Here is a 24338-nt window from a genome sequence, read left to right as displayed (position 1 = left end):
TTCGTAAAACAAAATTATCGTTCACATACTAGAGAAAATATAACTATAAAACAAATTGATACCAATGTATATATTATGTTGTAAACTCCATAAAGATAGGCCGATCCTACTCGCCATTATTAATAAATTATAACCAAAAAAAATAAAGAACGCAATTTGTATGGGGTCAAGGAAGTCAAAACCATAAGCAACACATAACTAAGGACCCACCAGGGTGAAATCAACCATCAAAATAACACCATTGCTTCCATTTTCAATGCTCTCGACGGCATGAAATTTCTCGTCTCTGGAGGAAGCTACATAATATACTTCTCCTTCTTTTTTGAGTAAAATATCACCACCAGTTTCCGAATCGCTTTTCTTGCTTTCTGTGAAGTCAATACTCTGCAGGAGCGTACATCCTGGACTCACCTTCTTGTAGGAATTTTTATCATCATTGTACACTACAATATGAGATCTCACAAATTTGGAGATATTCTCTTGTATTGCCGTATCAAGTTCCTTCTCGGTGGCACCATCACTTTCAAGCTTATCAATATTATTCGGAAATTGCCACGGTTTTAAAGTAAGCTGAGAGACAGCCCTGTTCGTTGGTGCAATAATAATCAAATCTTCGTTGGGGTCACTTACTTTGTTATATGTTTCAACATCATTTCGCACATAGCTTGCAAATATTTGGACCTCGTTCACTAATGACAACTTTGATTCTAAGGATAAAGGAGACAATTCAGCCAAAAACTCTTGCTGCTTTCTTTGCTGTGTCCCTAAAATATCATCTAAATTCACTGCGGGTCTTGAAAAGTCACGCATTCCCTTATATCCTAATGGATAAGAATTTACTTGAGAATTATGTAGCCGGGGCGGTATTTCCTCTGGTGCTAACCGCTTGTGCAGCTTGCCATTTGAATCTTTGAAAGTAATTAAGTTGACGACGTTCTTACCTCTTACGAAACTAGGCTCCATTGCCCATATCAAAGAAAAATAAAGCAGCACACTAACAGGTAGATTGAATATCATGGTCGTTTTGTAAGTTTTTATATTATAAGGAGAAGTTATGAAGCAAAAGGGGATGACCGTCTAGTTGTTCTTGAAGATTAGTTAGCCCGATGACCGGATTTATTAACAAAAAAAACTGCTTAATCATTATTAACGGTGATATAAAATATTGACTGAACGAATGCTGAGTAGGCGAGGCAGGCACCTAGTCTCTAAACCCTTCATATTGATCGCTAATAGTTGCTAAAAAAGTGCGCAAGCCCGGAATCGAACCGGGGGCCCAACGATGGCAACGTTGGATTTTACCACTAAACCACTTGCGCTCACAATTGTTGGATTTGTTTTATCATCGACATACCATACCTCAATATGACAATAAATCATGCTAAATGTTCATAAATCACATATGAAACAATTCTTGCACTTCAGCTTCCTCTAACTTCGATGATAGCTTCTCATAACTTATGTCATCATCTTAACACCGTATATGATAATATATTGATAATATAACTTGTTGGAATAAAAATCAACTATCATCTACTAACTAGTATTTACGTTACTAGTATATTATCATATACGGTGTTAGAAGATGACGCAAATGATGAGAAATAGTCATCTAAATTAGTGGAAGCTGAAACGCAAGGATTGATAATGTAATAGGATCAATGAATATTAACATATAAAACGATGATAATAATATTTATAGAATTGTGTAGAATTGCAGATTCCCTTTTATGGATTCCTAAATCCTTGAGGAGAACTTCTAGTATATTCTGTATACCTAATATTATAGCCTTTATCAACAATGGAATCCCAACAATTATCTCAACATTCACCCATTTCTCATGGTAGCGCCTGTGCTTCGGTTACTTCTAAGGAAGTCCACACAAATCAAGATCCGTTAGACGTTTCAGCTTCCAAAACAGAAGAATGTGAGAAGGCTTCCACTAAGGCTAACTCTCAACAGACAACAACACCTGCTTCATCAGCTGTTCCAGAGAACCCCCATCATGCCTCTCCTCAACCTGCTTCAGTACCACCTCCACAGAATGGGCCGTACCCACAGCAGTGCATGATGACCCAAAACCAAGCCAATCCATCTGGTTGGTCATTTTACGGACACCCATCTATGATTCCGTATACACCTTATCAAATGTCGCCTATGTACTTTCCACCTGGGCCACAATCACAGTTTCCGCAGTATCCATCATCAGTTGGAACGCCTCTGAGCACTCCATCACCTGAGTCAGGTAATACATTTACTGATTCATCCTCAGCGGACTCTGATATGACATCCACTAAAAAATATGTCAGACCACCACCAATGTTAACCTCACCTAATGACTTTCCAAATTGGGTTAAAACATACATCAAATTTTTACAAAACTCGAATCTCGGTGGTATTATTCCGACAGTAAACGGAAAACCCGTACGTCAGATCACTGATGATGAACTCACCTTCTTGTATAACACTTTTCAAATATTTGCTCCCTCTCAATTCCTACCTACCTGGGTCAAAGACATCCTATCCGTTGATTATACGGATATCATGAAAATTCTTTCCAAAAGTATTGAAAAAATGCAATCTGATACCCAAGAGGCAAACGACATTGTGACCCTGGCAAATTTGCAATATAATGGCAGTACACCTGCAGATGCATTTGAAACAAAAGTCACAAACATTATCGACAGACTGAACAATAATGGCATTCATATCAATAACAAGGTCGCATGCCAATTAATTATGAGAGGTCTATCTGGCGAATATAAATTTTTACGCTACACACGTCATCGACATCTAAATATGACAGTCGCTGAACTGTTCTTAGATATCCATGCTATTTATGAAGAACAACAGGGATCGAGAAACAGTAAACCTAATTACAGGAGAAATCCGAGTGATGAGAAGAATGATTCTCGCAGCTATACGAATACAACCAAACCCAAAGTTATAGCTCGGAATCCTCAAAAAACAAATAATTCGAAATCGAAAACAGCCAGGGCTCACAATGTATCCACATCTAATAACTCTCCCAGCACGGACAACGATTCCATCAGTAAATCAACTACTGAACCGATTCAATTGAACAATAAGCACGACCTTCATCTTAGGCCAGAAACTTACTGAATCTACAGTAAATCATACTAATCATTCTGATGATGAACTCCCTGGACACCTCCTTCTCGATTCAGGAGCATCACGAACCCTTATAAGATCTGCTCATCACATACACTCAGCATCATCTAATCCTGACATAAACGTAGTTGATGCTCAAAAAAGAAATATACCAATTAACGCTATTGGTGACCTACAATTTCACTTCCAGGACAACACCAAAACATCAATAAAGGTATTGCACACTCCTAACATAGCCTATGACTTACTCAGTTTGAATGAATTGGCTGCAGTAGATATCACAGCATGCTTTACCAAAAACGTCTTAGAACGGTCTGACGGCACTGTACTTGCACCTATCGTAAAATATGGAGACTTTTACTGGGTATCTAAAAAGTACTTGCTTCCATCAAATATCTCCGTACCCACCATCAATAATGTCCATACAAGTGAAAGTACACGCAAATATCCTTATCCTTTCATTCATCGAATGCTTGCGCATGCCAATGCACAGACAATTCGATACTCACTTAAAAATAACACCATCACGTATTTTAACGAATCAGATGTCGACTGGTCTAGTGCTATTGACTATCAATGTCCTGATTGTTTAATCGGCAAAAGCACCAAACACAGACATATCAAAGGTTCACGACTAAAATACCAAAATTCATACGAACCCTTTCAATACCTACATACTGACATATTTGGTCCAGTTCACAACCTACCAAATAGTGCACCATCCTATTTCATCTCATTTACTGATGAGACAACAAAATTCCGTTGGGTTTATCCATTACACGACCGTCGCGAGGACTCTATCCTCGATGTTTTTACTACGATACTAGCTTTTATTAAAAACCAGTTTCAGGCCAGTGTCTTGGTTATACAAATGGACCGTGGTTCTGAGTATACTAACAGAACTCTCCATAAATTCCTTGAAAAAAATGGTATAACTCCATGCTATACAACCACAGCGGATTCCCGAGCACATGGAGTCGCTGAACGGCTAAACCGTACCTTATTAGATGACTGCCGTACTCAACTGCAATGTAGTGGTTTACCGAACCATTTATGGTTCTCTGCAATCGAATTTTCTACTATTGTGAGAAATTCACTAGCTTCACCTAAAAGCAAAAAATCTGCAAGACAACATGCTGGCTTGGCAGGACTTGATATCAGTACTTTGTTACCTTTCGGTCAACCTGTTATCGTCAATGATCACAACCCTAACTCCAAAATACATCCTCGTGGCATCCCAGGCTACGCTCTACATCCGTCTCGAAACTCTTATGGATATATCATCTATCTTCCATCCTTAAAGAAGACAGTAGATACAACTAACTATGTTATTCTTCAGGGCAAGGAATCCAGATTAGATCAATTCAATTACGACGCACTCACTTTCGATGAAGACTTAAACCGTTTAACTGCTTCATATCATTCGTTCATTGCGTCAAATGAGATCCAAGAATCCAATGATCTTAACATAGAATCTGACCATGACTTCCAATCCGACATTGAACTACATCCTGAGCAACCGAGAAATGTCCTTTCAAAAGCTGTGAGTCCAACCGATTCCACACCTCCGTCAACTCATACTGAAGATTCGAAACGTGTTTCTAAAACCAATATTCGCGCACCCAGAGAAGTTGACCCCAACATATCTGAATCTAATATTCTTCCATCAAAGAAGAGATCTAGCACCCCCCAAATTTCCAATATCGAGAGTACCGGTTCGGGTGGTATGCATAAATTAAATGTTCCTTTACTTGCTCCCATGTCCCAATCTAACACACATGAGTCGTCGCACGCCAGTAAATCTAAAGATTTCAGACACTCAGACTCGTACAGTGAAAATGAGACTAATCATACAAACGTACCAATATCCAGTACGGGTGGTACCAACAACAAAACTGTTCCGCAGATAAGTGACCAAGAGACTGAGAAAAGGATTATACACCGTTCACCTTCAATCGATGCTTCTCCACCGGAAAATAATTCATCGCACAATATTGTTCCTATCAAAACGCCAACTACTGTTTCTGAACAGAATACCGAGGAATCTATCATCGCTGATCTCCCACTCCCTGATCTACCTCCAGAATCTCCTACCGAATTCCCTGACCCATTTAAAGAACTCCCACCGATAAATTCTCGTCAAACTAATTCCAGTTTGGGTGGTATTGGTGACTCTAATGCCTATACTACTATCAACAGTAAGAAAAGATCATTAGAAGATAATGAAACTGAAATTAAGGTATCACGAGACACATGGAATACTAAGAATATGCGTAGTTTAGAACCTCCGAGATCGAAGAAACGAATTCACCTGATTGCAGCTGTAAAAGCAGTAAAATCAATCAAACCAATACGGACAACCTTACGATACGATGAGGCAATCACCTATAATAAAGATATTAAAGAAAAAGAAAAATATATCGAGGCATACCACAAAGAAGTCAATCAACTGTTGAAGATGAAAACTTGGGACACTGACGAATATTATGACAGAAAAGAAATAGACCCTAAAAGAGTAATAAACTCAATGTTTATCTTCAACAAGAAACGTGACGGTACTCATAAAGCTAGATTTGTTGCAAGAGGTGATATTCAGCATCCTGACACTTACGACTCAGGCATGCAATCCAATACCGTACATCACTATGCATTAATGACATCCCTGTCACTTGCATTAGACAATAACTACTATATTACACAATTAGACATATCTTCGGCATATTTGTATGCAGACATCAAAGAAGAATTATACATAAGACCTCCACCACATTTAGGAATGAATGATAAGTTGATACGTTTGAAGAAATCACTTTATGGATTGAAACAAAGTGGAGCGAACTGGTACGAAACTATCAAATCATACCTGATACAACAATGTGGTATGGAAGAAGTTCGTGGATGGTCATGCGTATTTAAAAACAGTCAAGTGACAATTTGTTTATTCGTAGATGATATGGTATTGTTTAGCAAAAATCTAAATTCAAACAAAAGAATTATAGAGAAGCTTAAGATGCAATACGACACCAAGATTATAAATCTAGGCGAAAGTGATGAGGAAATTCAATATGACATACTTGGCTTAGAAATCAAATATCAAAGAGGTAAATACATGAAATTAGGTATGGAAAACTCATTAACTGAGAAAATACCCAAATTAAACGTACCTTTGAATCCAAAAGGAAGAAAACTTAGCGCTCCAGGTCAACCAGGTCTTTATATAGACCAGGATGAACTAGAAATAGATGAAGATGAATACAAAGAGAAGGTACATGAAATGCAAAAGTTGATTGGTCTAGCTTCATATGTTGGATATAAATTTAGATTTGACTTACTATACTACATCAACACACTTGCTCAACATATACTATTCCCCTCTAGGCAAGTTTTAGACATGACATATGAGTTAATACAATTCATGTGGGACACTAGAGATAAACAATTAATATGGCACAAACACAAAACCTCTTCCGATAAAAACATTTAAACTATTAACAAACAAATGGATTCATTAGATCTATTACATTATGGGTGGTATGTTGGAATAAAAATCAACTATCATCTACTAACTAGTATTTACGTTACTAGTATATTATCATATACGGTGTTAGAAGATGACGCAAATGATGAGAAATAGTCATCTAAATTAGTGGAAGCTGAAACGCAAGGATTGATAATGTAATAGGATCAATGAATATTAACATATAAAACGATGATAATAATATTTATAGAATTGTGTAGAATTGCAGATTCCCTTTTATGGATTCCTAAATCCTCGAGGAGAACTTCTAGTATATTCTGTATACCTAATATTATAGCCTTTATCAACAATGGAATCCCAACAATTATCTAATTACCCACATATATCTCATAACTATTAGTTGATAGACGTGTAGAGAATGTGGATTTTGATGTAATTGTTGGGATTCCATTGTGATTAAGGCTATAATATTAGGTATGTAGATATACTAGAAGTTCTCCTCGAGGATTTAGGAATCCATAAAAGGGAATCTGCAATTCTATACAATTCTATAAATATTATTATCATCATTTTATATGTTAATATTCATTGATCCTATTACATTATCAATCCTTGCGTTTCAGCTTCCACTAATTTAGATGACTATTTCTCATCATTTGCGTCATCTTCTAACACCGTATATGATAATATACTAGTAACGTAAATACTAGTTAGTAGATGATAGTTGATTTTTATTCCAACATACCACCCATAATGTAATAGATCTAATGAATCCATTTGTTAGTTAATAGTTTAAATGTTTTTATCGGAAGAGGTTTTGTCATCACATCAGCAATGTTCATCTTGGTCTCGATGTAGTATACGTATAAATTATTACCTGATACTTCATCTCTAAGTCTCATTGCCTTTGTGCCAAAAAATCTGTTTCTAAATTTCTCTTCATTTGTAGACTTAATTATACTGATCGTTGATCTACTATCAGTAAGTAAGCCTTTAATAATTGGTTTCTTGTTAAGTTCTTGCACAAGGTGACTGAGGTTATTCAATAGCGGTATAGCTTCACTGACTGCGTGTATTTCTGCTTCTGTAGTTGAAGTGCATGTTAACGAAGCCTTTGTCGACTTTCCTCCAATCACTTTTCCATTAAGTAAATATATGTTGCCAATTTGTGATTTATAATACGGTTGGTTACCATACGATGCATCGCTTATAACAACTAATTTATTTGTTGGCTTAACAGGTTTGCTTTTGTGCCATATTAATTGCTTATCTCTCGTATTCCATATGAACTGTATCAATTCATATGTCATGTCTAAAACTTGCCTAGAGGGGAATAGTATATGTTGAGCAAGTGTGTTGATGTAGTATAGTAAGTCAAATCTAAATTTATATCCAACATATGAAGCTAGACCAATCAACTTTTGCATTTCATGCACTTTCTCTTTGTATTCATCTTCATCTATTTCTAGTTCATCCTGGTCTATATAATGACCTGGTTGACCTGGAGCTCTAAGTTTCTTTCCTTTTGGGTTCAAAGGTACGTTTAGTTTGGGTAATTTTTCTGTCAAGGATTTTTCCATACCTAATTTCATGTACTTGCTTCTTTGATATTTGATCTCTAATCCAAGTATGTCGTACTGAATTTCGTTATCACCTTCACCCAGATTTATTATCTTTGTATCGTATTGTTTCTTGAGTGTTGTTATGATTTTCTTATTTGCATTTAAGTCTTTGCTGAATAATATCATATCATCAACGAATAAGCAAATTGTTACTTGACTATTCTTAAATACGCATGACCATCCGCGAACTTCTTGCATGTCGCAACAATTTATTAAATATGATTTAATGGTTTCATACCAGTTTGCACCACTTTGTTTCAAACCATAGAGTGATTTTCTCAAACGTAGTAACTTATCATTCAAACCTAAATGTGGTGGAGGTCTTATGTATAATTCTTCTTTGATATCAGCATATAAGTAAGCAGAGGATATGTCCAGCTGTGTGATATAATAGTCATTGTCTAATGCGATTGACAATGACGTCATCAGTGCATAGTGATGTACGGTATTGGATTGCATATCAGAATCATATGTATCGGGGTGTTGAATGTCGCCTCTTGCAACAAATCTAGCTTTGTGTGTACCATCACGTTTCTTGTTAAATATAAACATTGAGTTTATTACTTTTTTAGGATCTATGTCATTTCTATCATAATATTTGTTTGTATCCCAAGTGTTCATTTTCAATAGTTGGCTAATTTCTTTATGATAAGCTTCAACATATCTGTCTTTTTCTTTGTTGTCTTTATTATATGTAATTGCTTCATCATATCTTAAGGTCGTTCGAACTGGTTTGATCGATTTCACTCCTTTTATTGCTGCAATTAAATTTATGCGTTTCTTCGATCTTGGTGGTTCCAGACTTCTCATATTCTTATTATTCCATGTGTCTCGGGATACCTCAATTTCAGTTTCATTATCTTCTAATGATCTTTTCTTACTTTTGGTAGTAGTCAGAACATTAGAATCATCCATACCACCCAAACTGGAATTAGTCTGACGAGAGTGTATGTGTGGAATATCTTTTGAAACATCAGAAGTGTCCGTAGGAGATTTATTAGTTAAGTCAGGAAGTGGGAGGTCGTCAAGAATAGAATCAGCCGTAACATTTTTTGAGGATTTGTCAGGCATTATATTAGGAGTCGCATGGTCAGAAGATCGATATTCTGGCGGATCCGTATCAATGGAGGGTGTATTATCACATACAGCCTTTGTTTCTATGGAGATGATGGGAGTAGTGGATTCACTGTTGGACGAACGGTCATCTATTGAGGGCGTACTATTTGTAGTCCTGTATTTGATATTTGTATCACTATTTCGTTGAATATATGGTTCCTCCGTACCACCCAAACGTGTAGTTTTGATGTTTTCAAGTCCATAATTAACTCTATCCTGTGAGGTCAAATCAATCATATCGTTGGGACTACCAGGTCGCTTTTGGTTTCGTGCAGTGAAGGTAGACGAGTGTCTAGGTGAAGTAGTATCTGATTCAATGGTACCACCCATTTCGGTACTCTCTTTATTAATGATATGGGGTGTACGAGATCGTATAGTAGATGGAAGAATATTGTATTCAGATATGTCGGCATCAACTTCTTTTGGTGCACGTACCTTTTGGACTGGTTCCTTGTCTAATTGTAAAGGGTTCAATGATTGGGACGAGAAATCGTTCACTAGAGGATCAGAGTTTATTTCAATCTCCGATTGATAGTCATGATCAGATTCTGTATTTTGATCATATGACTGCTCCGTTTCATTTTGTTCAATAAAAGATTGGTTATGGGCTGTTAAACGATTGAGATCATCATCAAAGGTGAGTGTATCATAATTGAATTGGTCCAATTTGGATTGGTTGTCTTGTAATATAACGTAATTGGTAGTATCTACTGTCTTTTTTAATGATGGAAGATAGATAATATAGCCATAAGAGTTTCGTGACGGATGTAAGGCGTAACCTGGAATGCCACGAGGATGTATTTTCGAGTCGGGATTATGGTTGTTAACTATAACCGGTTGACCGAAAGGTAGTATAGTAGTAATGTCCAGTCCAGCTAAACCTGCATGTTGTCTTGCAGATTTATCGTTTTTTGGTGAGACTAATGAATTTCTGATTATAGTAGAAAATTCGACTGCTGAGAACCATAGATGATTTGGTAGACCACTGCAATGAAGCAGTGTGCGACAATCGTTTAATAAAGTACGATTTAATCGTTCAGCGACACCGTGTGCTCTAGAATCTGCCGTGGTTGTATAGCATGCAGTAATACCTCTGTTCGTAAAGAACTTATGAAGAGTTTTGTTAGTGTACTCGGAGCCACGATCCATCTGGATAACTAGAACGCGAGCATTGAATTGGTTCTTAATAAATGCTAATATCGATGTAAAAACATTGAGGATAGATTCTTCACGACGGTCGTGTAATGGGTAGACCCATTGGAATCTGGTTTTCTCATCTGTAAACGATATAAAGTAAGAAGGTGCACTTTTCGGTAAGTGATGTACAGGACCAAATATATCGGTATGCAAGTACTGAAAAGGCTCATATGATTCTTGGTACTTTAGTCGTGATCCTTTGATATGCCTATGTTTCGTGCTTTTGCCGATTAGACAGTCAGGACATTGATATGTGCTAGCGTTAGACCATTCAATATCCGATTCTTTCAAATATGTAACTGCATTCTTCTTAAGAGACTTCTGAATACTTCGGAAGTTAGCATGTCCAAGCATTCGATGTATTAACGGATATGGATATTTATTTACGCTTTTGCTTTTGTTGACGTTGTTTATTGTTAGCTTTGAAATGTGCGAAGGAATTAGGTATTTTTTAGATAACCAGTAAAAGTCTCCATGTTTGACTATGGGAGCTAGTACTGTACCATCCGATCTTTCTAAAGTGTTTCTGGTAAAGCAGGCAGTAATATTTTGGTTAGCCAGCTCACTCAAACTTAATAGATCATAGGCTATGTTTGGTGTGTGTAGTGCTTTTATTGATGTTTTGGTGCCGTTCTGAAAGTTGAAGTGAAGATTACCAATGGCATTTATAGGAATGTCTTGTTTTTGAGCATCGACTATGTTTATTTCAGAATTGGGTGTTGCATGGTGTAAATAATGGGCTGATCTGACAAGCGTTTGCGAAGCTCCTGAATCAATAAGAAGGTGATCAGGTAGTTCGTCATTCGAGTCTATTGTGCGTGTTGGCTTAGATTCTTTCTGTTGCTGGCCTAAGACTAAGTTCGTTGTCATCGCTTAAGTATTGTGATGAAACGGTTGATTCATTAATGTGATCATTGTTCACCCTTGAGAATTTACTGGATGTAGCAATATTGTGAGCTTTTGCTGCTCTTGGTTTTGAACTATTTGTTCTATGATAATTACGACTTGTAACCTTCGTGTTAGTCGTGTTTGGAGATGTGCGAGAAACATTTTTGTATTCGCTGTGTTGTTTGTATTGGGACGGTTTATTTAGATTCATGATTTTATTTTCGTCATATATTAATTGAATTTCAGCGAATAATTGGGAAAGTTTCATGTTCGTTTTGGTACGATATTGATTACGTAGGTATTTGAAATCACCGGATAGACCTTTAAGTATTAGTTGACAGGCCAATCTGTCGCTAACATTGATATTGTTTTCTTTTAGCCTCTGAATGATCGTACTGACTGTAATTTCAAATGTATCAGCAGATGTACTTCCGTCGTACTCAAGGTTGGCAAGAGCTATCCAATCCTTTAATTCTTGATTGTTAGTTTGCATTTTGGACACACTTTTACAAAGGACTGTAAGGATGTCAGCATAATTAATTTCTAAAATTTGTTTTACCCATGTTGGCAATAAATGAAATGGGGCAAATGCTTGGAAGGTATTGTATATATACGCATGTTCTTCATAAGTCATTTGTCTTTTGATTTCACCCTGGTCATTTGGAATTATGTCACCGAGATTAGAGTTCTTCAAAAATCTGATGTAAAATTTAACCCATGTAGAAAAGTTTTCTTCTGATGTTAAAGTGTGTGGTGGTAAGACGTTATTTCTCACCTTTGTCTTAGCTTGAGGTACTTCAGAGTGTTGATTCTGTGAATCGATTGGATCAGGTGAGGAAGTACTCAGCGGTGGGATATACTGTGGCAGCGGATAGTGTGGGTCCGGTTGATAATACGCAGGTGACGTTTGATAATGTGAACACGTCATCATAGATGGTTGTTGGTAATGTGCCCAGTTAGAGGCCATAGCTTTGTTTGGGGTCATCATGCCGTGCTGTTGGTACTGTCCATTCTGTGGAGGTGGTACTGAAGCAGGTTGAGGAGAGACATGATGATGGTTCTCTGGAACAGCTGATGTCCCAGGTGTTGTCTCTTGTTGAGAATTAACCTTAGTGGAATCTCTATCAAATTCCGGTAAATTGGAAGCTGAAACGGCTAACGGATCTTGATTTGATGGGACTTCCTTAGAAGTAACCGAAGCAGCGGCGCTACCATGTAGAGAATGTGGATTTTGATGTAATTGTTGGGATTCCATTGTGATTAAGGCTATAATATTAGGTATGTAGATATACTAGAAGTTCTCCTCGAGGATTTAGGAATCCATAAAAGGGAATCTGCAATTCTATACAATTCTATAAATATTATTATCATCATTTTATATGTTAATATTCATTGATCCTATTACATTATCAATCCTTGCGTTTCAGCTTCCACTAATTTAGATGACTATTTCTCATCATTTGCGTCATCTTCTAACACCGTATATGATAATATACTAGTAACGTAAATACTAGTTAGTAGATGATAGTTGATTTTTATTCCAACAAGACGATAGTGGATTTTTATTCCAACAAGTTGCATGTGTGTTTTATTAACGTTTAGATGTGTGTCATAATACTGCATCATACTATCTAATAATATTCAAATTACTTGTAAATTGAGGCAACTTGGCCGAGTGGTTAAGGCGAAAGATTAGAAATCTTTTGGGCTTTGCCCGCGCAGGTTCGAGTCCTGCAGTTGTCGTTTTTACCAAAAATTTTCCTCAATCTTTTTAATTTTACTTTAATAGTACCAGAATGACAATGCGATAAAAAAGAATAATTTGAAAGGGCACAAAAATGGCAAATAGTGCTTGGATCGTGAACTCTAGTCTTTTTTATACCTACGGCTGCCCTTCTGCCTGCAGCATACATTAACTATCAAAGAATTCGGTTGGTCGATGAGCCATAAATCGATGAGAAAAAGTATGCTTTAGTGTTACACGATATTTTACGGACAAACAGAAGGTTTCGATATCGAGGTAACCGCATCACGACTTATCGCATTTCGGAAGTTGCAGCGCACTTTGTAACTGATGGCGAAGAGCAAAGACTATGTGAGTTATTATACTTGCGAAGGAGTTTCACATATATTGTATATTAGCTATTTTCATAACAACAGTCATAATCCTCCGTTCTGCAGTCGTTCAATAAAAAATACGGCTTTCCCCCCTCTTTATTCGTACAGAAAACTTTACGCTCTGGCTTCTTCTGCTCATTTAGCAGACCTTCAGTTCTGACGCACGGCTGATTATCAATGATTGTCAAAGTAGCTGTCGCGACCATGTTCAAGATTTTTTAGAAAGAAAACATAGAGTCAATAAACCTAGAAATAGAACATATCATATGCATATCATACCAATCTTCATGCCAGGTGCACATAAGCAGTATTTTAAGGGGGCTATTTGACGGAGTACCTGAATTGTAACATATAATCTTAGTAGACTAAATTGAAAACATGTAAAAATAACAAAAAAATAAAATAGAGAATACACTGTATACTGAATAAGCAGATTATAGTTAAAATCTAACTAGATAGAAATAAAAAAATGCCAAATAATGTTAGATAAAGCAGAGGTTGAAAGAAAAAAATTATATACAGTCAACTAAGTACATCAACTTTGCTGTGGCAGGAACACAAGTATCATATTTTGTACGTCTCTATGTTCAGTATTTGTCGTTAACTAGTCTGTTGTCTATTATACCTAGTAAATCCTGAATATTTTAAGGTAGTGTCAAGTGATATGTTGACTGTCAGTCCTGGATATACCATATATAACGATATCGATAATGATACAACTCGTTCAGTTATAAGTTATTCATTGCCAATCGAATATGCATAATCTGGTTATGGAGGCCTAATTAAATCAAGTATCTCAAGATATAGAGATTCCCCAAGATCACCAGACAAAGTGAAAAAGGTCCTAAAACGATAATGTTAACCTGTGATACTACAAACAAATATCCAGTTTCGCCAATCCTATTATCCTCGGGTACATGTCTATTAATCATTTAATTTATAGATTTACTAAAAGCAGTTATGTCATAACGTGATTTTTACAATATTCACTTCGTAGTAGTGAAATATGCACATGAAATTGTATTGGGATACATTTCGATTCACTTTTTGACTGATAATCTGCACAATTAATGCCCAAATTTTATCATTATTTTCAAACCACTAAAACTACGTGAAATTGCCATTTAAAAATAATGTGTGCGTTTATTTTGAAACATCACAAGGTCAGGGACGCTGCAAAAATGTGTCCCTTTAATTCTATTTACGGACAGAGTTCAAGAAATAAGTCCCGCGAAAAAAGAAGAAAATAAACAATACAATGAAAAACGCAAATTCTCGAGAATACGTCGTCGCCTATATAAATTTGAAAACTCTTTTCCTTGGCTGAGATTTTAGCGCGTTCTATAGAATAGTCAATTGTAGACCGTTCGTTACTTGGGACGTCCTAATATGCCTTTGAAGTCGTTTTTTTTTTCAGCATTTCTAGTTTTATGCCTGTCTAAATTCACGCAAGGCGTTGGCACCACAGAGAAGGAAGAATCGTTATCGCCTTTGGAACTAAATATTTTACAAAACAAATTCGCCTCCTACTATGCAAACGACACTATCACCGTGAAAGGTATTACTATTGGCGGCTGGCTAGTAACAGAACCTTATATCACGCCATCATTATATCGTAATGCTACGTCACTGGCAAAACAGCAAAACTCTTCCAGCAATATCTCCATTGTCGACGAATTTACTCTTTGTAAAACCTTAGGATATAACACCTCTCTAACTTTATTGGATAATCACTTCAAAACTTGGATTACAGAGGATGATTTTGAACAAATCAAAACCAACGGTTTCAATTTAGTTAGGATCCCCATCGGATATTGGGCGTGGAAACAAAATACTGATAAAAACTTGTACATCGATAACATAACTTTCAATGATCCATACGTAAGTGATGGATTACAACTGAAATATTTAAATAATGCTCTCGAATGGGCGCAAAAGTACGAACTAAATGTATGGTTAGATCTACATGGTGCTCCTGGATCCCAGAATGGATTCGATAATTCCGGTGAAAGAATACTCTATGGCGATTTAGGCTGGTTAAGGTTGAATAATACTAAAGAACTGACTCTGGCTATTTGGAGAGATATGTTCCAGACATTTTTAAATAAAGGTGACAAAAGTCCTGTGGTGGGTATTCAAATCGTCAACGAACCGCTTGGTGGCAAAATCGATGTTTCAGACATAACGGAGATGTATTACGAAGCATTTGACTTGCTCAAGAAAAATCAGAATTCGAGTGACAACACTACGTTTGTTATTCATGACGGTTTTCAAGGAATCGGTCACTGGAACTTGGAGCTAAACCCAACCTACCAGAATGTATCGCATCATTATTTCAATTTGACTGGTGCAAATTACAGCTCTCAAGATATATTGGTCGACCATCATCATTATGAAGTGTTTACTGATGCGCAATTGGCCGAAACTCAGTTTGCACGTATTGAAAACATTATCAATTATGGGGACTCTATCCACAAAGAACTTTCTTTTCACCCAGCAGTAGTCGGAGAATGGTCAGGCGCTATTACTGATTGTGCAACCTGGCTAAATGGTGTTGGGGTGGGTGCACGTTACGATGGATCATACTACAATACAACGTTGTTTACCACCAACGACAAGCCAGTTGGAACATGTATATCCCAAAATAGCTTAGCTGATTGGACGCAAGATTACCGTGACCGTGTGAGACAATTCATTGAGGCACAGCTAGCCACTTATTCGTCAAAAACAACGGGATGGATTTTTTGGAATTGGAAGACCGAAGACGCCGTAGAATGGGATTATTTGAAGCTAAAAGAAGCTAACCTTTTCCCTTCCCCTTTCGACAACTACACGTACTTCAAAGCAGATGGATCTATCGAAGAAAAATTCTCATCCTCTTTATCAGCACAGGCATTTCCAAGAACAACGTCATCGGTTTTGTCCTCCACTACGACTTCCAGGAAGAGTAAGAATGCTGCAATTTCTAATAAACTAACAACTTCGCAGCTATTACCAATCAAAAATATGAGTTTGACCTGGAAAGCGAGCGTATGCGCACTCGCTATCACCATTGCCGCTCTTTGCGCTTCTCTTTAAAGTAAACGGCAACAGTGTGGTGCGTTTAATGGTGCTAATTATATATACACTTTTCATTATATTATTATAGATACTCAGAACGTAGGCACTATGTAGAAAAGCACCCAAAGTTCGAAATATCATATGATATACTTCTATGCATGTCGTAGAAAAAGACAACAATCTGAATTGCAACCTCAAAAAAAAAAATCTTAGTACTACATCATATTTGTGCCGTGGCCTAGCTGTATCGTGAGAGAAGGGAGAATAATATCAGAGAAGTGGGGTGAGCAAAGTATAACAACCACGATTATGAGTTCAAGTTCTTATAGGGATTCATATTTTCAATACCGCCATTTACCAGCACCACATCACATATTATATGCGGAATGGAATCAAGATATACTGGCGCTTCCGGACGAAGTGGCAAATATTACAATGGCTATGAAAGATAATACTCGCACCGACGCGGAGGAGGGAAGAGCTCCCCAAGATGGGGAAAGGAATTCTAATGTACGCGAGAGCGCTCAAGGTAAGGCATTAATGACAAGTGAACAAAATAGCAACCGCTACTGGAACTCTTTTCATGATGAAGACGATTGGAATCTATTCAATGGCATGGAACTGGAGAGTAATGGAGTAGTGACGTTTGCTGGACAGGCGTTCGATCATTCTTTAAACGGGGGAACCAATTCCAGGAACGACGGTGCCAATGAGCCAAGAAAAGAAACGATAACTGGTTCTATTTTTGATAGGCGCATCACACAATTGGCGTACGCAAGAAATAACGGTTGGCACGAACTGGCTCTCCCACAGTCACGATGAGCAGAACGTGACGTATATGCTGATCATTAGTCAGAAATTGTGGTGTATGGGTACTATGCACAGCCGTTGAGACTAGACTATTGTGTGAGAAATTTTTTTAAAGCAAAACAGTGGCGTAAAATCCACGGAACAAAATAACACCCAAAACAGTTGTACTGCTTTGTTTACTTTCGAGAAAGGCATTTTTTTCTCGGTTTGTTTCCGGCGAAATGATTTTTGGCGCTTTAGATAGATCCGGCTAGTTTTTCGGCGGGGGATAGGCGGTGTTTATATGGGCTGATTTATAGCATGTTAAATTTTTTTTCCGTACTTCATTTAAGTTAAAGTTATTCGCTGCTTGCTGCATCTGCGGAATTGTAATAGCGAATTTAAGAAAGAGCGTACCCGTTTTTGTTTTTTTAGCTAATGCCCCTTTGCATTATGCCGAAGGGTAGAAACTTTGTTCAAGATTATGCTTTCTTTGTAATTTTAAACATAGTCTTGCACTTATTTTTACTGCATGTGGATAAAAGTTTTTCGAATCGTTTGCAGGCAAATGTAAACTATTACTTTTTAATGATTTCTGATACTCTTTGATTCCATTCTGTCATACTTTTTTCTGCATTTGAAACGCTAATTAAGTATTTCTTGGCCCTGCTTCTTTTCCTTTTGATTTCTTTTTTTATTCTCAAGTTTTTAATTTCTGGAGAATCTCTTTTTTTGTTTATTTTGTTAACACAGTTAGTGGAGCCTTGTAGTATCGAGAGTAGACTATCTTTGGAAAGCAATGCGAGTTGAGAGATTGTGGAGTGTACTACAGAACCAATATTAAACACAATCTTTCCTCAAACTGTAACACCGAGTTTTTTTCCCCACCAATCGTGAATCCGATAGCATATACTTTTGTCTAGAAATTTCAATAAACAACAGAATAACGAAGAGTGCTAAGGGACAAATGCAAAACCCTCCGTTGATTCGTCCCGATATGTATAATCAGGGAAGCAGCTCAATGGCTACTTATAATGCCTCTGAGAAGAATCTAAATGAGCATCCTTCTCCGCAAATTGCACAGCCCAGCACGTCCCAAAAGTTACCTTATAGAATAAATCCTACAACCACTAATGGGGACACCGACATATCTGTTAACAGCAATCCTATCCAGCCTCCTTTGCCAAACTTGATGCATCTATCTGGTCCGTCTGACTATAGATCGATGCATCAAAGTCCTATACATCCATCTTATATCATCCCTCCGCATTCAAATGAAAGAAAACAATCAGCTTCTTACAACAGACCTCAAAATGCTCATGTTAGTATTCAACCTTCCGTGGTATTCCCCCCTAAAAGTTATTCCATATCTTATGCACCTTATCAAATAAATCCCCCTTTACCAAATGGACTTCCGAACCAGAGCATATCTTTGAATAAGGAGTATATTGCAGAGGAGCAACTATCAACCCTCCCATCTCGCAATACCAGTGTTACTACTGCACCTCCTTCTTTTCAAAACAGTGCTGATACCGCTAAAAATTCAGCTGATAATAATGATAATAATGATAATGTAACCAAACCTGTTCCTGATAAAGACACCCAACTCATAAGTAGTTCAGGCAAAACTTTAAGAAATACTAGAAGAGCTGCTCAAAATAGAACCGCTCAAAAGGCATTTAGACAAAGGAAAGAAAAATACATCAAGAATCTCGAACAAAAATCAAAGATATTTGACGATTTACTAGCAGAAAATAATAACTTCAAATCATTAAACGATTCATTAAGAAATGACAACAACATTTTAATAGCTCAGCATGAAGCTATAAGGAATGCAATTACTATGTTAAGAAGTGAGTATGATGTCTTATGTAACGAAAACAACATGTTGAAGAATGAGAATAGTATAATAAAAAATGAACACAACATGTCAAGAAATGAAAATGAAAACCTAAAACTTGAGAATAAACGCTTCCACGCTGAATATATACGAATGATCGAGGATATTGAAAATACTAAAAGAAAGGAACAAGAACAACGAGATGAAATAGAGCAACTAAAAAAAAAAATAAGATCCCTGGAGGAAATAGTAGGGAGACACTCGGATAGTGCCACGTAATACAATAAATAGGGAGCAGATATTGATCTCTAGTACTGGAAGATCAACTTTTTGCTTTGGCCTTATAGGTCATATAAATTTTAATAATTAATGTAACAGACAAATCAAGGTGTGATTCTGTTCTGATAAAATTTGTTATTTTCCAGAATGTTCTAGAAGTGTTCTTTCATCTAATGGCATCGCGTTTGAATAGGGGGTGCACGGACTTTTTTTTTTGAATAAACCCCTGTGATTCATTGTATCTAAGCTCATCAAACCCCCTAGTTACTGACTCACGCACACACATATATATACATATATATGCATATGTAAGCATGAAAAGTTTGACTTCTATTATCTATTCCAGGAACCCTGAAACAAGCGAGTGAAAATCTTTCAAGGTTAAATATGTTAAGACAAGCTACAAAAGCACCAATACAAAAATATTTACAGAGAACGCAACTATTAAGGCGAAGTACTCCACGAATATACACTATTGTACAGTGTAAAAGATCTATTTGCAGTTTTAATGCAAGACCTCGAGTAGCCAATAAACTTCTATCAGATATAAAAACAAATGCATTAAATGAAGTCGCTATTTCAACCTGCGCCCTCAAGAGCTCATATGGATTGCCCAATTTCAAAAGAACGTACGTCCAAATGAGGATGGATCCCAATCAGCAACCGGAAAAGCCAGCTTTAGAACAATTTGGTACAAACTTGACAAAATTAGCGCGCGACGGTAAATTAGACCCTGTCATTGGCAGAGACGAAGAAATCGCAAGAGCTATTCAAATTTTATCAAGAAGAACAAAAAATAATCCATGTTTGATCGGTCGAGCTGGTGTCGGTAAAACCGCCCTTATTGATGGGTTAGCTCAAAGAATTGTTGCTGGGGAGGTCCCTGACTCGTTGAAAGATAAAGATCTAGTAGCTTTGGATTTGGGATCTTTGATTGCTGGCGCCAAATATAGAGGTGAATTCGAAGAACGTTTAAAAAAGGTTTTAGAAGAAATTGACAAGGCCAATGGTAAGGTTATTGTTTTCATTGATGAAGTTCATATGCTGCTTGGCTTAGGTAAAACTGATGGTAGTATGGATGCTTCTAACATCTTAAAGCCAAAACTGGCCCGTGGGCTACGTTGTATCTCTGCAACCACTCTTGATGAATTCAAAATCATTGAAAAAGATCCGGCTTTATCGAGAAGGTTTCAGCCTATCTTATTGAATGAGCCGAGCGTCTCCGATACGATTTCTATACTAAGAGGTTTAAAAGAAAGGTACGAGGTTCATCATGGTGTAAGGATCACTGATACAGCTTTAGTGTCTGCTGCAGTTCTTTCAAATCGTTATATAACAGACAGGTTTCTACCTGATAAAGCCATTGATCTAGTTGACGAAGCTTGTGCTGTACTACGTTTACAACATGAATCCAAACCGGATGAAATACAGAAACTGGATCGTGCTATTATGAAAATACAAATAGAACTGGAATCTTTAAAGAAAGAGACCGACCCTGTTTCCGTGGAAAGAAGAGAAGCGTTGGAAAAGGACCTAGAAATGAAAAATGATGAATTAAACAGATTAACAAAAATATGGGACGCTGAAAGAGCTGAAATTGAATCTATCAAAAATGCTAAGGCAAATTTGGAACAAGCAAGAATTGAGTTGGAAAAGTGTCAGAGAGAGGGTGATTACACTAAAGCATCCGAGTTGCGATATTCCAGAATTCCTGACTTGGAGAAGAAGGTAGCTTTAAGCGAGAAGAGTAAGGACGGAGATAAAGTAAATTTACTTCATGATTCAGTTACTTCTGACGATATTTCTAAGGTTGTTGCCAAAATGACTGGTATTCCTACAGAAACGGTGATGAAAGGCGACAAGGACCGCCTACTGTATATGGAAAATTCTTTAAAAGAAAGAGTCGTTGGCCAAGACGAGGCCATTGCTGCTATTTCTGATGCTGTACGTCTTCAAAGGGCTGGTTTGACCAGTGAAAAGAGACCTATTGCCAGCTTTATGTTCTTAGGTCCTACTGGTACTGGTAAAACAGAATTGACCAAGGCTTTAGCTGAATTCCTATTTGATGACGAATCAAATGTGATTCGTTTTGACATGTCAGAATTTCAAGAGAAGCATACTGTCTCTCGTTTAATCGGTGCACCTCCAGGTTACGTCTTAAGCGAATCTGGTGGCCAATTAACTGAGGCTGTCAGAAGAAAGCCTTATGCTGTCGTTTTATTTGATGAATTTGAAAAAGCGCACCCCGATGTTTCCAAACTACTGTTGCAAGTGTTGGATGAAGGTAAGCTGACCGATTCCCTAGGCCATCATGTTGATTTCCGTAACACGATCATTGTGATGACCTCAAACATTGGACAAGATATTTTATTAAACGACACAAAGTTGGGTGATGATGGTAAGATTGACACCGCAACCAAGAATAAAGTTATCGAAGCAATGAAAAGATCCTATCCACCTGAGTTCATCAATCGTATTGATGATATTCTAGTTTTCAATAGGCTATCCAAGAAAGTTTTGAGGTCAATTGTTGATATTAGAATTGCAGAAATTCAAGATCGTTTGGCCGAAAAAAGAATGAAAATTGATTTAACTGATGAAGCGAAGGATTGGCTAACTGACAAAGGCTACGATCAATTATATGGTGCAAGGCCATTGAATAGATTAATTCATAGACAGATTTTGAACTCCATGGCAACTTTCTTATTAAAAGGTCAAATTAGAAACGGCGAAACTGTTAGAGTGGTGGTTAAAGATACTAAGCTTGTCGTGCTACCAAATCATGAAGAAGGCGAAGTTGTTGAAGAGGAAGCTGAAAAGTAACTGCACAAGCGGTTTATGAATAATAAATTCCCAAGAAAATACATATATAAACATACACATTTCTCTTTTGTAAATAGAAGAATTAAAATAAAAGATTTTTGGTATCAAATAAACTGGATGAATGTTACATGTACCAAGTGCCCTGGCAATACAATAAAGCTATTGGTCTGGAAGTATTGATATTATTCAAATGTAATCTTCGAGAGTTACTGCGGGTAATACACACATGTGTCACATATTTTTCTCTCGAGTATGAAAAAATTTCATTACCTTTGTAAAAGCTTAATACGATCATTTCAATATGACTAGTAATAAAGGGGAAAGTTTGCGAAAATGGATGATTTTTCAAGAGATACCGAAAACTTTGTTTGCTGGTTAAAAACTACCGCTGAAATTGAAGTATCCCCTAAGATAGAAATCAAAGATCTTTGTTGTGATAATCAAGGCCGCGCAGTAGTTGCCACTCAAAAGATTAAGAAGGATGAAACATTGTTTAAAATACCTCGTAGTTCTGTTTTAAGCGTTACAACATCTCAACTGATAAAGGATTATCCTTCTCTCAAGGATAAGTTCCTGAACGAAACCGGATCGTGGGAAGGTTTAATTATCTGTATACTTTATGAGATGGAAGTTTTGCAAGAAAGAAGCCGATGGGCGCCTTACTTTAAAGTTTGGAACAAACCAAGCGATATGAACGCGTTAATTTTTTGGGATGATAATGAACTGCAACTTTTAAAACCATCACTTGTCCTTGAAAGAATAGGAAAAAAGGAAGCCAAAGAGATGCATGAAAGAATTATTAAATCAATCAAACAAATTGGTGGAGAATTTTCACGTGTAGCGACGTCCTTCGAGTTTGATAATTTTGCCTATATTGCAAGCATTATATTGAGTTACTCCTTTGATTTGGAAATGCAAGATAGTAGTGTAAATGAAAATGAAGAAGAAGAAACCAGTGAAGAAGAACTTGAAAATGAGCGCTACTTGAAATCGATGATTCCACTTGCTGATATGTTGAATGCAGATACCAGTAAATGCAACGCTAATTTAACTTACGACTCTAACTGTTTAAAGATGGTTGCTTTGAGGGATATTGAAAAGAATGAACAAGTGTACAACATATACGGAGAACATCCAAATTCGGAACTACTAAGAAGATATGGGTATGTTGAATGGGACGGTTCGAAGTATGATTTTGGAGAAGTGTTACTTGAAAATATTGTCGAGGCGTTAAAAGAGACTTTTGAGACGAATACTGAATTTTTGGACAGGTGTATTGATATCTTACGCAATAACGCCAATATTCAAGAATTCTTAGAAGGTGAAGAAATAGTACTAGATTCATATGATTGTTATAATAATGGTGAATTGTTGCCTCAACTAATACTTTTGGTCCAAATCTTGACAATTCTTTGCCAAATTCCAGGTTTATGCAAACTGGACATAAAAGCAATGGAAAGGCAAGTGGAGAGAATTGTAAAGAAGTGTTTACAATTGATAGAAGGTGCCCGCGCCACTACAAACTGTAGTGCCACATGGAAACGTTGTATTATGAAGCGTCTAGCCGATTACCCCATAAAAAAGTGCGTTTCTATCGAAAAACCTTCGAAAGGAAACTCATTAACAAGGGAAGAACTAAGAGATGTTATGGCTCGGAGAGTTTTGAAAAGCGAAATAGATTCGCTGCAAGTTTGTGAAGAAACCATCGACAAGAATTACAAGGTTATTCCTGATGAAAAGCTGCTAACTAATATTTTAAAGAGAAAGTTGACAGAGGAAGAAAAAAGCTCTGTCAAACGTCCTTGCGTGAAGAAGTGAGCGGTTGTTCTAACCACTATTTAAAGCCGCAATTAGTAATGCAAAAAGTTGGCCGGAATTAGCCGCGCAAGTTGGTGGGGTCCCTTAATCCGAAAAAGGACGGCTTTAACAAATATAAACTCCGAAAATCCCCACAGTGACAGAATTGGAGAAACAACCAGTTTTGATATCGCCATA

At 37.0% G+C, this 24338-nt stretch overlaps 10 protein-coding genes and 2 non-coding genes across 12 annotated transcripts, besides 7 other annotated features; 8 read left to right on the top strand and 4 right to left on the bottom strand.

Annotated features, from left to right (window-relative positions):
* Positions 1-198: 198 nt before the first annotated feature.
* YDR262W (uncharacterized protein) lies at positions 199-1017 on the bottom strand (the record flags this gene model as incomplete). The annotated part of the gene is made up of 1 exon (NM_001180570.3): positions 199-1017. One exon carries the CDS (start codon positions 1015-1017, stop codon positions 199-201), a length of 819 nt encoding a protein of 272 aa, NP_010548.3.
* A 231-nt stretch (positions 1018-1248) lies between these two features.
* Positions 1249-1319, bottom strand: YNCD0020W. The gene has a single exon. It is a non-coding gene; the product is annotated as a tRNA-Gly (tRNA).
* Positions 1320-1335: 16 nt separating this feature from the next.
* Positions 1336-1411: a long terminal repeat (Ty3 LTR).
* A 97-nt stretch (positions 1412-1508) lies between these two features.
* Positions 1509-1842: a long terminal repeat (Ty1 LTR).
* Positions 1509-7001: a mobile genetic element (YDRCTy1-3; Ty1 element, LTR retrotransposon of the Copia (Pseudoviridae) group; contains genes TYA Gag and TYB Pol, encoding proteins involved in structure and function of virus-like particles, flanked by two direct repeats; mutated in S288C).
* YDR261C-C (gag protein) lies at positions 1802-3124 on the top strand (the record flags this gene model as incomplete). Its single annotated transcript, NM_001184420.1, has 1 exon — positions 1802-3124. The coding sequence occupies one exon, from the start codon at positions 1802-1804 to the stop codon at positions 3122-3124; it is 1323 nt and encodes a 440-aa protein (NP_058149.1).
* YDR261C-D (gag-pol fusion protein) lies at positions 1802-6617 on the top strand (the record flags this gene model as incomplete). The annotated part of the gene is given in 1 exon segment (NM_001184421.2): positions 1802-6617. Coding segments are annotated over 1 exon segment (4815 nt in total).
* Positions 6668-7001: a long terminal repeat (Ty1 LTR).
* Positions 7002-7025: 24 nt separating this feature from the next.
* Positions 7026-7357: a long terminal repeat (Ty1 LTR).
* Positions 7026-12980: a mobile genetic element (YDRWTy2-3; Ty2 element, LTR retrotransposon of the Copia (Pseudoviridae) group; contains co-transcribed genes TYA Gag and TYB Pol, encoding proteins involved in structure and function of virus-like particles, flanked by two direct repeats).
* Positions 7376-12689, bottom strand: YDR261W-B (gag-pol fusion protein; the record flags this gene model as incomplete). The annotated part of the gene is given in 1 exon segment (NM_001184423.4): positions 7376-12689. Coding segments are annotated over 1 exon segment (5313 nt in total).
* Positions 11373-12689, bottom strand: YDR261W-A (gag protein; the record flags this gene model as incomplete). The annotated part of the gene is made up of 1 exon (NM_001184422.3): positions 11373-12689. One exon carries the CDS (start codon positions 12687-12689, stop codon positions 11373-11375), a length of 1317 nt encoding a protein of 438 aa, NP_058147.3.
* Positions 12649-12980: a long terminal repeat (Ty1 LTR).
* A 115-nt stretch (positions 12981-13095) lies between these two features.
* YNCD0019C lies at positions 13096-13177 on the top strand. Its single transcript has one exon. It is a non-coding gene; the product is annotated as a tRNA-Ser (tRNA).
* A 1764-nt stretch (positions 13178-14941) lies between these two features.
* EXG2 (glucan exo-1,3-beta-glucosidase) lies at positions 14942-16630 on the top strand (the record flags this gene model as incomplete). The annotated part of the gene is made up of 1 exon (NM_001180569.1): positions 14942-16630. The coding sequence occupies one exon, from the start codon at positions 14942-14944 to the stop codon at positions 16628-16630; it is 1689 nt and encodes a 562-aa protein (NP_010547.1).
* Positions 16631-16921: 291 nt separating this feature from the next.
* On the top strand, positions 16922-17434 carry SWM1 (Swm1p; the record flags this gene model as incomplete). Its single annotated transcript, NM_001180568.1, has 1 exon — positions 16922-17434. The coding sequence occupies one exon, from the start codon at positions 16922-16924 to the stop codon at positions 17432-17434; it is 513 nt and encodes a 170-aa protein (NP_010546.1).
* Positions 17435-18368: 934 nt separating this feature from the next.
* Positions 18369-19520, top strand: YAP6 (Yap6p; the record flags this gene model as incomplete). Its single annotated transcript, NM_001180567.3, has 1 exon — positions 18369-19520. The coding sequence occupies one exon, from the start codon at positions 18369-18371 to the stop codon at positions 19518-19520; it is 1152 nt and encodes a 383-aa protein (NP_010545.3).
* A 387-nt stretch (positions 19521-19907) lies between these two features.
* HSP78 (chaperone ATPase HSP78) lies at positions 19908-22343 on the top strand (the record flags this gene model as incomplete). The annotated part of the gene is made up of 1 exon (NM_001180566.3): positions 19908-22343. One exon carries the CDS (start codon positions 19908-19910, stop codon positions 22341-22343), a length of 2436 nt encoding a protein of 811 aa, NP_010544.3.
* Positions 22344-22676: 333 nt separating this feature from the next.
* RKM4 (ribosomal lysine N-methyltransferase) lies at positions 22677-24161 on the top strand (the record flags this gene model as incomplete). The annotated part of the gene is made up of 1 exon (NM_001180565.1): positions 22677-24161. One exon carries the CDS (start codon positions 22677-22679, stop codon positions 24159-24161), a length of 1485 nt encoding a protein of 494 aa, NP_010543.1.
* Between the last annotated feature and the right edge of the window lie 177 nt (positions 24162-24338).

This window comes from Saccharomyces cerevisiae, chromosome IV (genome assembly GCF_000146045.2).
Source record: "Saccharomyces cerevisiae S288C chromosome IV, complete sequence".
Lineage (NCBI taxonomy): Eukaryota > Fungi > Ascomycota > Saccharomycetes > Saccharomycetales > Saccharomycetaceae > Saccharomyces > Saccharomyces cerevisiae.
This window is presented reverse-complemented; position numbering and strand designations above follow the sequence as displayed.